Genomic DNA, 13,796 nt, shown 5'->3' on the forward strand with positions numbered 1-13,796 from the left:
ATTGATTTCCTATACTTCTAGCAATATTACTCTTTGCGGGATATGGAAATCTCTTAGTATTACTCACTTCTTTTCATTTTGCAAGGAAAGGCAGACCAAAAATAAAGAAGACCAGTGCCAAGTTAGGGTCCCTGGAAAGTGAGAAAGAGAACTTAAACTCTTTTTACTTTTGACAAGCACTTGAAACAGGAGAACCTTTTTTTCCTTTTAGTGAAGAATCACCTTATCCCTGTCTGTACATCCTGGGAGTAAAGTTCTAGTCAAAGAAAACTTTAAATTTGTCCCAGACCTGTAATGGCAACTAAATAGATAAGTAGTTGATTGATGGTGAAAAAAGCTTAGTGTAATGCACTTGACTTTACACAGCAGGTGTCTAATTGTGGTTTGCTTAGATTGGTTGGATGGGGAGGGGACAAGAATTTCGCTGGGGTTATGGCTGCAGTGTGGATGATTGGGATGAGGATATGGGTAGTAGTCATGGCTCAGTATTTAGGAGAGCTAGCTCACTGAATTGCCTGGAAGAAGCAGAACAGCTCTAGAGTTCCTTGCAATTGGAGTTTATCCTGACAAGGTTCAACATATATTTTACTTTGCATATTGAGTGGATTCAGGGGCCATTTGGTTTCGTTTGCCTTCTGAAAGTACTGCAGTATTTGTTAAAATGCTGTGACTATGTGTTAAGTCCAGGCCAGGCTACAGCTCTGGATTTCTTCATCGAACGTTAAATGTCACATTTGAACTTGAAGAATGTTTGCTGCCTGCCTCTAGAGCGTATACAAGTATAAAGCAGCCATTTGTCAGCAAGCAGCTGAAAGGCGATTTTTAGCAGGGACTGAAAACCACTGCAGGCTGCTGGCTTCCTGGCACACCCACTAGACCTCATAGGTTTACAGTGAAAGCAAACCAATGGGAGTAGGGGTTGGGGGGATAAGATGGGCAAAAATCAGAGCAGAGGCTGAAATGTGAATGAGGTTGAGCCACCAAAAGGGGCTTGTATGTGAAGAGCACAGTGCTCCCAAAGAGAAGAAGAAGAAAACTTGAATGCCAAACACAATGGCTAGGAGTAAATATCTCATGCAAACACTCTTTTGAAAAAAGTGGTTTGTTCAATAAGTGTATTTAGAGTCCAGCTAAAAAAAGTGATTTATCTTCTTCGTATCTATAACGTACTGAAGGTAACTTTGGGGAAAGTGTTATAGTTTAAGCTGTATTACCTGGTGTGCTATTACAGACACCTTTTAACCAGAACCATTAACAGTGACAGTCAGTGTATAGAAAATCACCTTTAAGCTAGGCAGAATTCTGAAGCGCTGTGTGCTCTTATTAACTAGATGTTTAAATATTCCCTATATAGTATTGAGTGAACCTTTTAAAAAATGTCTTTTGCAACATCTTTGAAAGTGAAAGTTTTGACATATGATACTCTTTTTTTTTTGAGATGAGCTTCTGATGGTAAACCTTCATAAGAGTTTACTTTTATGTTTCTCAAGAATAGCTGTCTCTTCAAAGCTCTTTAATTAGACAAGGTTTAGCAACTAAAACATATTATTAGAATAATTAGGCCTTGGGTTAAGAGAAATAGGGGAGTCTTGCTCTGTTGCCCAGGCTGAATGCAGTGGCGCTACCTCAGCTCACTGCAACCTCTGCCTCCCCGATTCAAGCGATCCTCCTGCCTCAGCCTCCTGAGGTGATTACAGGCGCCCACCACCATGCCCAGCTAATTTTTTGTATTTTTAGTAAAGACAGGGTTTCAGTGTATTAGCCAGGATGGTCTTGATCTCCTGACCTTGTGATGCATCTGCCTTGGCCTCCCGAAGTGCTAGGATTACAGTCATGAGCCACCGCGCCCAGCTGACGTATAATAATCAGAGTACATGTTTATTCCCAAATAATTCTATTCTGTCTTTGGGTATAGCATGCAACAGAGTTTACTTCTATTTAGCAGATCAAGAGGTGGGGTTTTGGCAGGCTAAATGATTTGTCCAGGGACAACTGATGTGCCATTGTAGAGATAAAACAGAACTAGGCTGCATTCCACCAGCTTCTGGCCTGTATAACAGTTTTGAGAAATTTCCAATCATTTTAGGAAAACGAGGTACTTAGAAATTTATAAAGAGTTTCATAATAAAAGTAAATCACTTATTTTGGAAATCATAAAATTAATCATTCTGCAGCATTTAAGAAGCGCTTTGATGTGTTCTGGTAATTAGTGTTTACTGCCAGACGAATGTCTCTTGGGCATTTTAATTAATGGGTAGCTTGGCCAAATGAGCTTCTGTTGGTAAACCTTCATAAGAGTTTATTTTTATGTTTCTCAAGAATAGCTGTCTCTTCAAAGCTCTTTAATTAGACAAGGTTTAGCAACTAAAACATATTATTAGAATAATTAGGCCTTGGGTTAAGAGAAATAGGGGGTCAAAGGAGAGGTACTGTTAGAAAATGGCCTCTTAAAACATAGCGTTCTACCTCTGATGGATGGCCAGTTCTTTCACAGCTTCTGTTAAGTTACTCTCCCTAGTTGGGACTTCGTGTTGTTTAAAGTTCATAGCAGACCACCGGAAGCCTAAACACACCCAAGTGGGAGCTTATCCCCAACTCTGACCTCCCGGGGAAAGCTTGATTCTAGTCCTTTCAACTGCTAAGTGGAAGACTTCTTATTTTATTCCTTTTTTCTATTAAATTGGTAATCTTGCCTATAACAATGACTTGGTTTTTTTGAGGGAGATGCTTCAAAAGCCTTGTATTGTCAACAAAAATCACAAAAATTCCTTTGAGGAGCTTTCTTAATGATTTACATTATCTACATACAAGACATGTTCTTAAAGTGACTATAGTATTTGTATTCCAGAATGTTACATTCCTTGTGGTCAGAATGCAGTTTGAATTATTTTACAGTCTGCTCTGTAGATGGGTCGGTATCTAGCTCCTCTTCTTCAACCTTCTCCCCTGGCGTTTCTTGCCACAAGTGTTGAGTCTTGCAGTTATTGCTAGTAAATATGTGCTACCCTGAAATTCCTCTTTGTGGTGAAGGAAAGATACACCTGACCAGTCCTGTGAGTGAGATGTTACCAAACAATTGTGCATTCTTACCAAAAGTACTGTTGATAAATAAACAACGGTATATTTATCTGTATTCCCTCATTTTTCACTTTCCTACCATCTCAGAATGCTTATGATGGCAAATATGTCCTTTTCCGAGCTAGATCAGTTAATTAAAGGACAGTGCTCATGAGACTATTAGCCATTTCTAACAGAACCACTGTATCATAGCTGACATTTCTAATCCCTTTAGCTGTCATGACCTGTCTGTGTTTTGGTTTGATAAAGAACTGAGTCACAGATATGTATAACGTTGGTTTGGTCTAAACCTACTGTCATTATTGGAAAGTTCTTAAAGAACCTACTAATCCATCAAATCATTTTTGAATATTGAAGATAGCCTGCTTTATAGTATTATAGATTTTTTCACATGTAAATTCTTTTGATATACCTTAATTAACAATATGGCCAATGAAATGATTTTATTTAAGTTGGTAGAAACTTTACTTGGTTTTTGATTGATGCTATCTGTAAAAATTAACATTGTTTAAGAACCATTTGGTAAGCCCCATAAATGCAGATATAAAGATGTGAGTATATCACTACGCGCTCCAGAGAACAGGGACTAAGTGTGTTTTTATGTCAAACGGAAGAACTTTGAGAAAGCAGAAGAGATGGTAACCTAAACAGAGTGCTCTATCCAGCCCCTTAGCAGTGACTAATTTCTGTCTACTCTTTCCTTAAATGATTGAATATTGGGGCCTTGCTTTTTTATCTCCCCCTTAACACAGGAAATATTTCTGATGCTTACCTTCATGTGTGTTTGCTCATGTCTGTAATCTTCTGCAGTGGGGATATGAAAAGAAAGGTTTTTAGTTCTATGATCCTTGATAAATACCTTATAACCCTCAGAACTCTTTTCCAAATGAAAATACAAGTGTGTTCTTATGCATGCTTTTGTATAACAGGATTTATACTTAAAATAGTTTGGATATTTATTACTAATAAATTTTTATAGATGCAAACCAGGACTATCGATGTGGTGTTCTCTCTTTGTTCATTTTGCTTCTTTAACTCATTCATTTGAGAGGGCCCCTTGTAGCCCTCCTTAAAAGCCTACCTTTTGAAATTATACAAGTGTCCAGAATGAAAACTGACTGTATTCTTCTTCAACACAGACCACCTGGTGGCCCATGGTAGAATGGCAGAAAAGGAGGCACGTCGGAAATTCAAACAGATCGTCACAGCTGTCTATTTTTGTCACTGTCGGAACATTGTTCATCGTGATTTAAAAGCTGAAAATTTACTTCTGGATGCCAATCTCAATATCAAAATAGCAGGTGAGAACTGTACGAACGTGAGATAGGGACAAAGGAGCTTTTCCTTTGGAGCTCTTAAAGCAAGGGCTTATCTATCTCCATCTCTTCAGAAAGAACTATTGTGAAAGTAAATTTAAGATTTACAAAACTAGCCTGAAAATTGATAAACTTTAAAAGTATTTTTTTCCCCCTAAGACTGAGTCTCGTTGTCACTCAGGCTGGAGTGCAGTGGTGCATCTCAACTCACTGCAACCTCCATCTCCTGGGTTCAAGTGATTCTCCTGCCTCAGCCTCCCAAGTAGCTGGGATTACAGGTGCGTGTCACTACGCCTGGCTAATTTTTATATTTTTAGTAGAGATGGGGCTTCGCCATGTTGGCCATGCTGGTCTCAAACTCCTGACCTCAAGTGATCCACCTGGGTTGGCCTCCCAAAGTGCTGGGATTACAGGTGTGAGCCACCGCACCCGGCCCATTTATTTTTAATGTAGTATCAGCTGGAATGAGGCTGGGGAGAAAGAAAGGAAAGGGTAATGTTTAAAATACTATTACTTTGGTTAACAGGTCCTTTTTTAAATAATAATAAATCAAATATGTAATAAAGTAGAAAGGAAAACTGCTAAAATTATATACCCTCCTCTCACCTTCACTTGAGAAGGTTGATTTGTGTATTTATATCACTGTTGACACAGAGAATACTTTTTTCTTTTCTTTTCTTTTCTTTCTTTTTTTTTTTTTTTTTTCTGAGATAATGTCTCACTCTGTTGCCAGGCTGGGGTGCAGTGGTACAGTCTCGGCTCACTGCAACCTCCGACTCCCTGGTTCAAGGTATTCTCCTGCCTCAGCCTCCCAAGTAGCTGGGATTATGGGCATACGCCACTATACCTGGCTGAGTTTTGTATTTTTAGTAGAGACAAGGTTTCACCATGTAGGCCCGAATGATCTTGATCTCCTGACCTTGTGATCCACCCACCTCGGCCTCCCAAAGTGCTGGGATTTACAGGCATGAGCCACCGCGCCCAGCCCAGAGCATACTTATTCTAAGGTTTGTAATTTTGTGGTAATTTAGGAAATATAGATCTTATAGTGGCTTATAGGCAGTCCAGCTTTTTGTCTTCTCAAATTCTACTATTCTGCTTATCTGATAGTGCCTAAAAAGCACTTTTCGATCTGCTCATGCTTAATTTTAGTAAACTGTCAGCATTTTGCCTAATGAATACAAACTCACCATTTACTGATAGAAGTAAGTGACTGAAATATATATAGAAACTGTAAATATGAAAGTAAGCCATTTATGTTTGCTGACACTTTCCGGTATTGCATTGTGTATCCCCTGTCTCCCAGATTAAAGGAAGGCCACCTCGTATAGAAAATTGAAATATAGCTAGAATACCATGTCTTGAAAATGCAAGGTATAAAGCAGTTCTAAGGATTTTCTTCCTTAGTAGAGGTGGGATTTGAGAGTTCGGATTTTTATTATAGGTCAAAGTTACCTAAGGGTACCTTTGCAGGGTCATGATTCCTCTGACAGTTGCTTTTGTGTAGATAAGCCCCTTCACTTTCATATCCTAGAGCATCACCTAGCTTTTTACTTATCTGAAGCTGATGGCTACACTTTTGTTTAGAAGTTTTGCATCATTTATGAGTTCTTTGAGTTCTGCACTAGCTTATTACAGAGTACACAGGAATTAAAGGCTTTCTTTATCTTATATAAAATCATGTTTTTCCTTTGTCCTCACGTCTTTTATTTTCCCCAAAGCTCTCTAGATGCTAGTAGTTCCTACAGAGGTGTGTGCATGGAAAGGCCGGGCAATTTCAAACCTTCTTTTGTAATTCTTTGTTGTAGCTTCAATTAAATTAATGGTAATAATACCTACTAAACTTCACAACCCTTTAAACTGTAATAAAATATTGATTAATGTCTTATTATTACTATCACAAATTACCACAAACTTAGTGATTTGAAAAAACACAGATTTTTTAGTCGGTAGTTCTGGAGGTCAGAAGTCCAAGATGAGTTTCATAGGGTGAAAATGAAGACAGTAGCAGGGGCTGTTCCTCCTGGAGACTCTGAAGGGAAAATGTGTCCTGGCCTTTTTCAGCTTCTGGAGGTCACCTACATTCTTTGACTCAGCCCCTTCCTTCCATCATTCCAACCTATGACTTCCATCATCCTATCTGCTACCCCTAATTCTGACCCTCCTGCTTCCTTCTTGCAAGGACCCTTGTGATTACATTGCGTTGTCTCAGATAATCCAGGTTCATCTCTCTCCCACTCCCACCGTTTTTTGTTTTTGTTTTTTGGGACAGGACTTATTCTGTCGCCCAGGCAGGAGGGCAATGGCATGATCTCGGCTCATTGCTACCTCAGCCTCCTGAGTTCTGAGACTACAGGTGTGCGCCACTATGCCCAGCTAATTTTTGTATTTTTAGTAGAAACAGGGCTATACCATGTTGCTCACACTGGTCTCGAACTCCTGGCCTCAAGCAATCCTCCCACCTTGGCCTCCCAATGTGCTGGGATTACAGGCATGAGCCACTGCGCCCAGCCTCTTCTATCTTCCCATTTTAAGATCCTTAATTTAATCATGTTAATACAATCCTTTTTACCGTGTATGGTATCACACTCACAAGTATGGCAGATTGGGATATAGATGTATTTGGTGGGCCATTATTCAGCATGACACAGATATCATTGTAAGGCTCTTTGATTATTGATTAGGGTACTGAGTTAAAAGAAGGCCCTCTTTATATTGTCTAGTTTTATTATCCCTCTGCTGACCCAAGGTTAACAATTTTCTTAATGCTCCCTGGGTTCTTGATTTTGAATTTAGGATCATTTTGATTTAGTTAAGGAAATTTCTTTCTTTTTTTTTTTTTTTTTTTTTTTTTTGAGATGCAGTCTTGCACTGTTGTCCAGCCTGGAGTGCTGGAGTACAGTGGCTCAATCTCCACTCACTGCAACCTCTGCCTCCCAGGTTCAAGGGATTCTCCTGCCTCAGCCTCCTGAGTAGCTGGGATTACAGGCACCTGTCACCATTCCCAGCTAATTTTTTGTACTTTTAGTAGAGACGGGGTTTCACTATGTTGGCTAGGCTGGTCTTTAACTTTTCACCTCATTATCCATCCACCTCGGCCTCCCAAAGTGCTGGGATTACAGGTGTGAGCCACCACACCATAGGCCATTAAGGAAATGCCGTTAATAGAATGCTGCAGAGGCCATTAAGGAAATTTCTGTATTCTTTAGCTTTTACATTAAGAAACTCAGAGTAAAAACAGAGATTATTGATCATTGAAATTGGAAACTCTACTGACATATTTGGGTAAAGATTTTTAAAGGCTTTTTTTAGTTAATAGTTAAAACAAATTCAAGGGGCCACAGTGAGAATGTCTACCTGCTGATACATAATTTCAGACTCCTGGGGTGCTGGCAGCCAGCCTTGGGCTCTCTCTGTGTTAACACATATACTTTGGCAAGATTTTTAAGTTCATTAACCCAAAATGTACATTTTTATTATTTAAGAGCAGAACAAAAAAATTAAGAGCACCTCTAGTTTTGTGGCCTGCTACAATATCTAACATTAGCTTTGCTTATGCATTCTTTCTCTTACCTGCCATCATTACTCAGTTTCTCAGTCATTGCCCGAACCTCCTTTCTTGCACATAAATTAAATAGAATTTTCATTCTCACCTGCCAGTTCTTTTTTGAACTTAATGGACTAGTGGGAGAAATGCTTCTAGTTGCAGCCAACTAGAACATGACTAATTTTGGAGAGGTAGGTTGGATGTTTTTGACAGGATAAGGTCAGATAGGTAATGAAATCAACTTTAATTCTAAAAGCCAAAAGTAACTTTCAGATTTTTGATCTTTTCAATGGCTTCCATTTTGATAACATATTTTAAATCTCATTAAGAAGAAACTACTACATATGAAAAAAACATGTAAGAGAGAAAAAGGTTTTTTTGGTTTTATTTTAAGAAGTTAGTCTTGGCCGGGCACAGTGGCTCATGCCTGTAATCCCAGCACTTCGGAAGGCCAACTCGGGCAGATCACCTGAGGTCAGGAGTTCGAAACCAGCCTGGCCAACATGGTGAAAACCTGTCTCTATAAAAGTACAAAAATTAGCTGGGCATGATGGTGGATGTTTGTAATCCCAGCTACTTGGGAGGCTGAGGTGGAAGAATCACTTGAACCTGGGAGGTGGAGGTTGCAGTGAGCCGAGATTGTGCCATTGCACTCTAGCCTGTGCCACAGAGTGAGACTCCATCTCAAAAAAATAAAAAGATGTTAGTTTTAAGCAGCTCATCTTTAAAATAATCATATATGCTGCAGTAGCAAAATAATTTGGAACTAATAAAATTCAGATTAGAAAGTGTAAAAGATTCATGTTTTCTTTATGCCATTGTTTGCCTAAGTGGTTTTAGTGAAAATACGCGTCCAATTCAGTGTAGAAGATGAATAAATTGCTCTGTGACTATTTTTGTTTACATTAATTTATTTTTACTTTTGTATTAATTAATGTGGCGATTTACATTTGATACTGTTTGTTTGTTTGTTTGTTTGTTTTGTAGAGACAGAATCTCACTATGTTGCCTAGGCTGGTCTCAAACTCCTGGCCTCAAGCTATCCTCCTGCCTTGGCCTCCCAAAGTGCTAGAATTATAGGTGTGAGCCACCATGCCTGCCCTTTCCCCTCTCTTTTTTAAGAGACTGGGTCACCTTCTCTTGCCTAGGCTGGAGTGCAGTGGCATAACCATGGCTCACTGCAGCCTCAACCTCCTGGGCTCAAGTGATCCTCCCACCTCAGCCTCCTAAGTAGCTAGGACTACAGGCATGTCCCACCATACCTGGCTAATTTTAAAAAATTTTTGTAGAGATGGAGTGTCACTGTATTGCTAAGGCTGGTCTCAAACTCTTGGCCTCAACCATTCCTCCCTCCTCAGCCTCCCATAGTGTTAGGCTTACAGTCATGAGCCACCATGCCTGGCCTCCATTTGGTATTTCATACTGTAAAAGTCTAGCTGTCACAACTGTCCATACTAGTTCACTTTGAGAGAATTATGTGTTCCCTGGATAGATAGATATTAGTTATAGGTATTATAAGTTATAATGATAGTATAAGTTATATCTTCAGTTATAAATATTATAAGATTCAGCTGAGCATGGCCTGCATCTGTAGTCCCAGCTACTTGAGACCAAGGAGTGTCACTTGGACTCAGGAGTTTGACTCTAGCCTCATAGTGATGCCTTCTCTACTGAAAAAAAGAAGGATTCAACCATTATTCCATTGTTTATGATTTTTTTGTGCTTAATTCTAATTTATGAATTTTTGTTCTTGTTCTATTTCTAGAGAGAATAAAGCCCAGGCGAATAACTTTGTTTTCTTTCTGGTTTTAGCATTATTAACAACAAATCTGTGTTCTTAATGGCAGTAGCAAACCTGTCTTGTGTAGAATTTTAAAAAGATATTTCTATCATTAGTAATACAGAAGAAGCCTCAATCATTCTCAGAATATAGAATTTTATGACAAGGAGAGGTGGCTTATGACTGTAATCTCAGCACTTTGGGAAGGCAAAGTGGGAAGATCACTTGAGGCCAGGAGTTTGAGACCTGGGGCAACATAGTAAGATTCCATCTCTTTCTTATTAAGAAAACAAAAGAAAAAAAAAAAAGAATTTTATTTCTGTTGGCAGTTACCAAGTCTAGAACTAAGAATTTGTGGAGGTAATCTGGAATCTTACCTGTTAACGAAGTCTCCTTCCATAATGGCAAAGAAGAGAAAAAAGTGTGAAACATGACTCCAGCCCCAGAGAATTTAGGCTATTTGGGCAGCAAGCATCTAGATCTTTGAAAAGTTAGAACACCAAAATTATGCATTGCAGATATATAATGTAGTTCACAAAGCATTTTTACATGTATCACTTAATTTTATTATTTGGCATGCAAATACAGCTTATTAAAAACCTCTTCATTTTCTGGCTCATTTAACTCTCCAAAACCTCTGAATTTCTTATAAAGAACACCCAAGCAAGGTATAGAGAATCCCAACGCCAGGAAAAGAATAGGATTCTTGGATTCTGACTTTTAACTTTTCTTGCCTGAGATGCGTAAGGATCTGCAGAGGAGCAGGTGAAGGACTGGGGAGGCACAGCACAGCTCTCGCAGCATGGAGCCAGCATCACTGGATGGTAGCATCCTTAACAGCTACCAAATTATAGTTGGATACGATAGAAGCGATGTTATGAGGCACATCATGACTCATTATCACATTAATTATATAGTCTAATTAGCATAGGAGTTCGGAGGATGACAGAGCTACTTTAGTTTGTAAGATTGCACTAGATTGTCAGTTCCACAAGGACTGTAAGCACATCCTGTTTATTGTCACACTCCCACTGGGCTTGTACATGCCTGTTCTGTAGCAGATGCTTCCCAGCTTCGTGGAACTGAAGTTCAGGCAGTACTGATGTGGACAGAAATATTCTATTGAGGACATGTCATTTGAGATGCGTCCATTTCATGTGATTGGATGATCAGGTGTTGAGCAGAGAATTCCAGCAAGTGTTAATAAGGTGGCTGTCAGTTGCAGAGACTGATCTAGGTACGGGGGAACAGCAGCCAATAAAATAGCCCCTTGGAACTAACATTCTAATGGGGAGAAGTAGACAGTAAGCACAAATAAGCTCTCATAGGGCTGTAACAAAGATAAACTCTAGTAACGTGGCAGAATGATTTGTGTGAGAGGTACTGCTTTTAACCAGGATCTTCAAAACCTTCCATGCAGGAAGAACAATGCAAAGGCCCAAGAGAGATGAATTCAACATGGAAGAAAGGGGTAGAAGAAAGTCCAGGAGACTGGAGATAATAAATAAAACAGGGAGTGGAAGAAGTTGGGGTGCAAGAGATGGCGAAGGCTAGTTGCATGTGGTTAGGATGTGGGATTTCATTTAGGTTCCAGTGGGCACTGAATTGGAGCAGTATGGGCAGCAATAGAATGCGCAAGATCTATTTGAAAGAAAAGGGCGAGCAGCTCAGTGGAAGGGTAGGCTAAAGTACAGGAGTCTCCCCTAGAAGGCAGGCGAGGCGGATGTTTAGACTAGATTAAAATAATTTCAATATAAGGCTTTATTAATCCAACTCAGTATGGAGAAGACAGAAAGCTAGAAGCTGAGGGAAGGGAAGAGACTCCTGGCAATAGGAAGGCCAGTTAAAGGCTGTGAAATGGTAAAATCCCGCATGAAGGTTGTGGTGGCAGTAGACACGGGAAGGAAGAAAACAGCAACAAATTCAAGAGAGAATGCAAACGAGAATTTCTAGGACCAGATAACCAATCATATATCTTGGCCAGGAAGAGGGAATTTCCAGTCAAATATATGTTTAGAATTAAAGAAATGAAATTTTCTTACTGATGGATTATATTAAGCTGTCAAAAAATACGGTGTTTTAAAAATGGTTGATGTATTGCTATTTGAGAGAAATTTTAATGTTCTTGTTCCTAAAGATTAAGTAGCAAGGTGTCTCTATTTAAAATAGATTGCCTAAGAAAAAACTGGGATATAGCTGGCTTACTCCCTGAAGAAAAGTTCTTTCGAATACTCAGATGTTATGAGAATGTTTTGAAAATTGTGGAGACATTTTTTCTTAAACCTAAGGAAGCTGGAAACTTTTCTTTTTAAATGTCGACTCCCGGAATGGTCTCCATGAGATAGTTTCCACTCCTGTGTTATTGTTTTAGTTGGCAATCAGCAGACAGCAAAGATCAGAAATGTGACTATAGAAAAGCCAATCTTTGGAAAGAATTTTCAGAGCATGGATTTAAGGTACTGTGGAAAATTTTGACCTTAATGCAGTGAGAGCTAGACTATTTTTTTTAAGTGAAAAATTAAAACGTTCCCTAACTCAAGTGACCTTTTACCCTTAGTATGAATATACTGAGATACCGTCAGGTGGAAAAGAAAGGTTGGAAACCTTGGATTCTTGAGTACCCTTCCACAGTGCTATGACTGACAGTGTCTCTGACTGGTCACAGGAAGTAGTTATTTAACACGAGTTATAGCAATCCAAATTTTATTTCATAATTCTAATGCCTTTTTTTAAGGCTGTCATTCATTGTACCTCCCAGGTTGACATGTCCAATAAATTGAGATCAGAGAGGCCTTTGTGTTTGTCCTGAATTCAGGTCATAATACAGTCTAGGAATTTTACCAGCTAAACCTGTGTTCTCGCCCTGAAATGGCACATGACCATTACCAGGAAGCTGCTAAGTAGCCTTCCTGCATGTTGACCCTTGGGAAAATAAAATTTGAACTATACCTCTCTGGAATCCTATTCCTGAGACTAGAACTTCACAAATTTGTATTCTACTTCATGTCATATCTATATTTTTGAAATATTAAGATTATTAGTTTAACCCACAAAAATAGTTGATGTTCTGGGAAGGTGCACTCGATTAGCCTGTGGTTTCACGTAACTCTTGGAACGCTGAAACATGCACCCGAGGCTGTGTAAACAGAGACCAGCCGGAGAAGCTGAGTATCAAGATTTGATGCCCACCCATAGATTCTTCTTACGCACACTTCTCATTTGTGCACGGTGACTTCTCTGTGACTTTTCCTCAGCCTCAAGGATTTTCATCCATTGTCTGTTGATCGCACATCATTTATTTTGGGGATAATTAGAAAAAGAGGGAATGAGAGGTTGAGAATAGAAAAGGGGAGAGAAGCAAAAGGCAGAAAAGAAATGGAAGCTTTTGTTTTAAGGCCTTGTGGGGGTTGAGGGTGAAAAAAAAGAGTGTTGGAGAAGAAGGGTGAGCCTGAAAGCTTGCCTCCTCGCTCTGCAGGGAAAGGGAGTTGAGCTGAGTGTGAGAGCGGGATGGCATGCGCTTCTGACCTACCAAAGCATCTTCACGCTTCAAACTGCTCTTTGTCTCTGAGACTGTGTTGGGCACAGCATTGAATAAAAGGTGGATCAGTGAGTATGTGAAGTGATGGATATGTTAATTCACCAGATTTAATCATTCCACACGTATACGTGTATCGTAACATGTATGTTGAACCTTGTAAATATATACAATTATAATTTGCCCATTAAAATAAAACTAAAATAAATAAAACATAGCAGTGATAATTAAAAGCCCAAGTTTCGTCTGAATTTGTATAATATCTAGAACAAAGAAAAATAAGCTTATCGGCATTTTATTGAAGCTGCAGAAAATGACAGCTTTGAAAAATCTCTAGCGAGCAAGGTATGGTTTAAGGAAATTAGGTGCACACGTAACCCATTCGTTCCTTCATTCTTTCTCTTCCTTTCTTCCTGTCTCCTCTCCCCTCTCCCCTGTCCCCTCTCCCCTCTCCCCTCTCCCCCCCCCCCCCCCTCCCCCCCCTCCATTCCCTTTCCCTCCCTCCCCCCCCCCCCCCCCCCCCCCCCCCTCCCCCCCCCC

General features: G+C 39.6%; 1 protein-coding gene across 8 annotated transcripts in view; it reads left to right on the top strand.

Annotated features, from left to right (window-relative positions):
- SIK3 (SIK family kinase 3) overlaps positions 1–13,796 on the top strand; it is a 242,828-nt gene that overhangs the window by 160,097 nt on the left and 68,935 nt on the right. For all 8 annotated transcript variants that reach the window (XM_032285432.1, XM_032285431.1, XM_032285435.1 and 5 more), the window contains exon 4: positions 4,218–4,379. In XM_032285432.1, coding sequence (XP_032141323.1) covers positions 4,218–4,379 — 162 coding nt within the window. The remainder of the gene's footprint in view (positions 1–4,217; positions 4,380–13,796) is intronic.

Source organism: Sapajus apella, unplaced genomic scaffold (assembly GCF_009761245.1).
Source record: "Sapajus apella isolate SASKATOON/1434 unplaced genomic scaffold, GSC_monkey_1.0 scaffold16, whole genome shotgun sequence".
Lineage (NCBI taxonomy): Eukaryota > Metazoa > Chordata > Mammalia > Primates > Cebidae > Sapajus > Sapajus apella.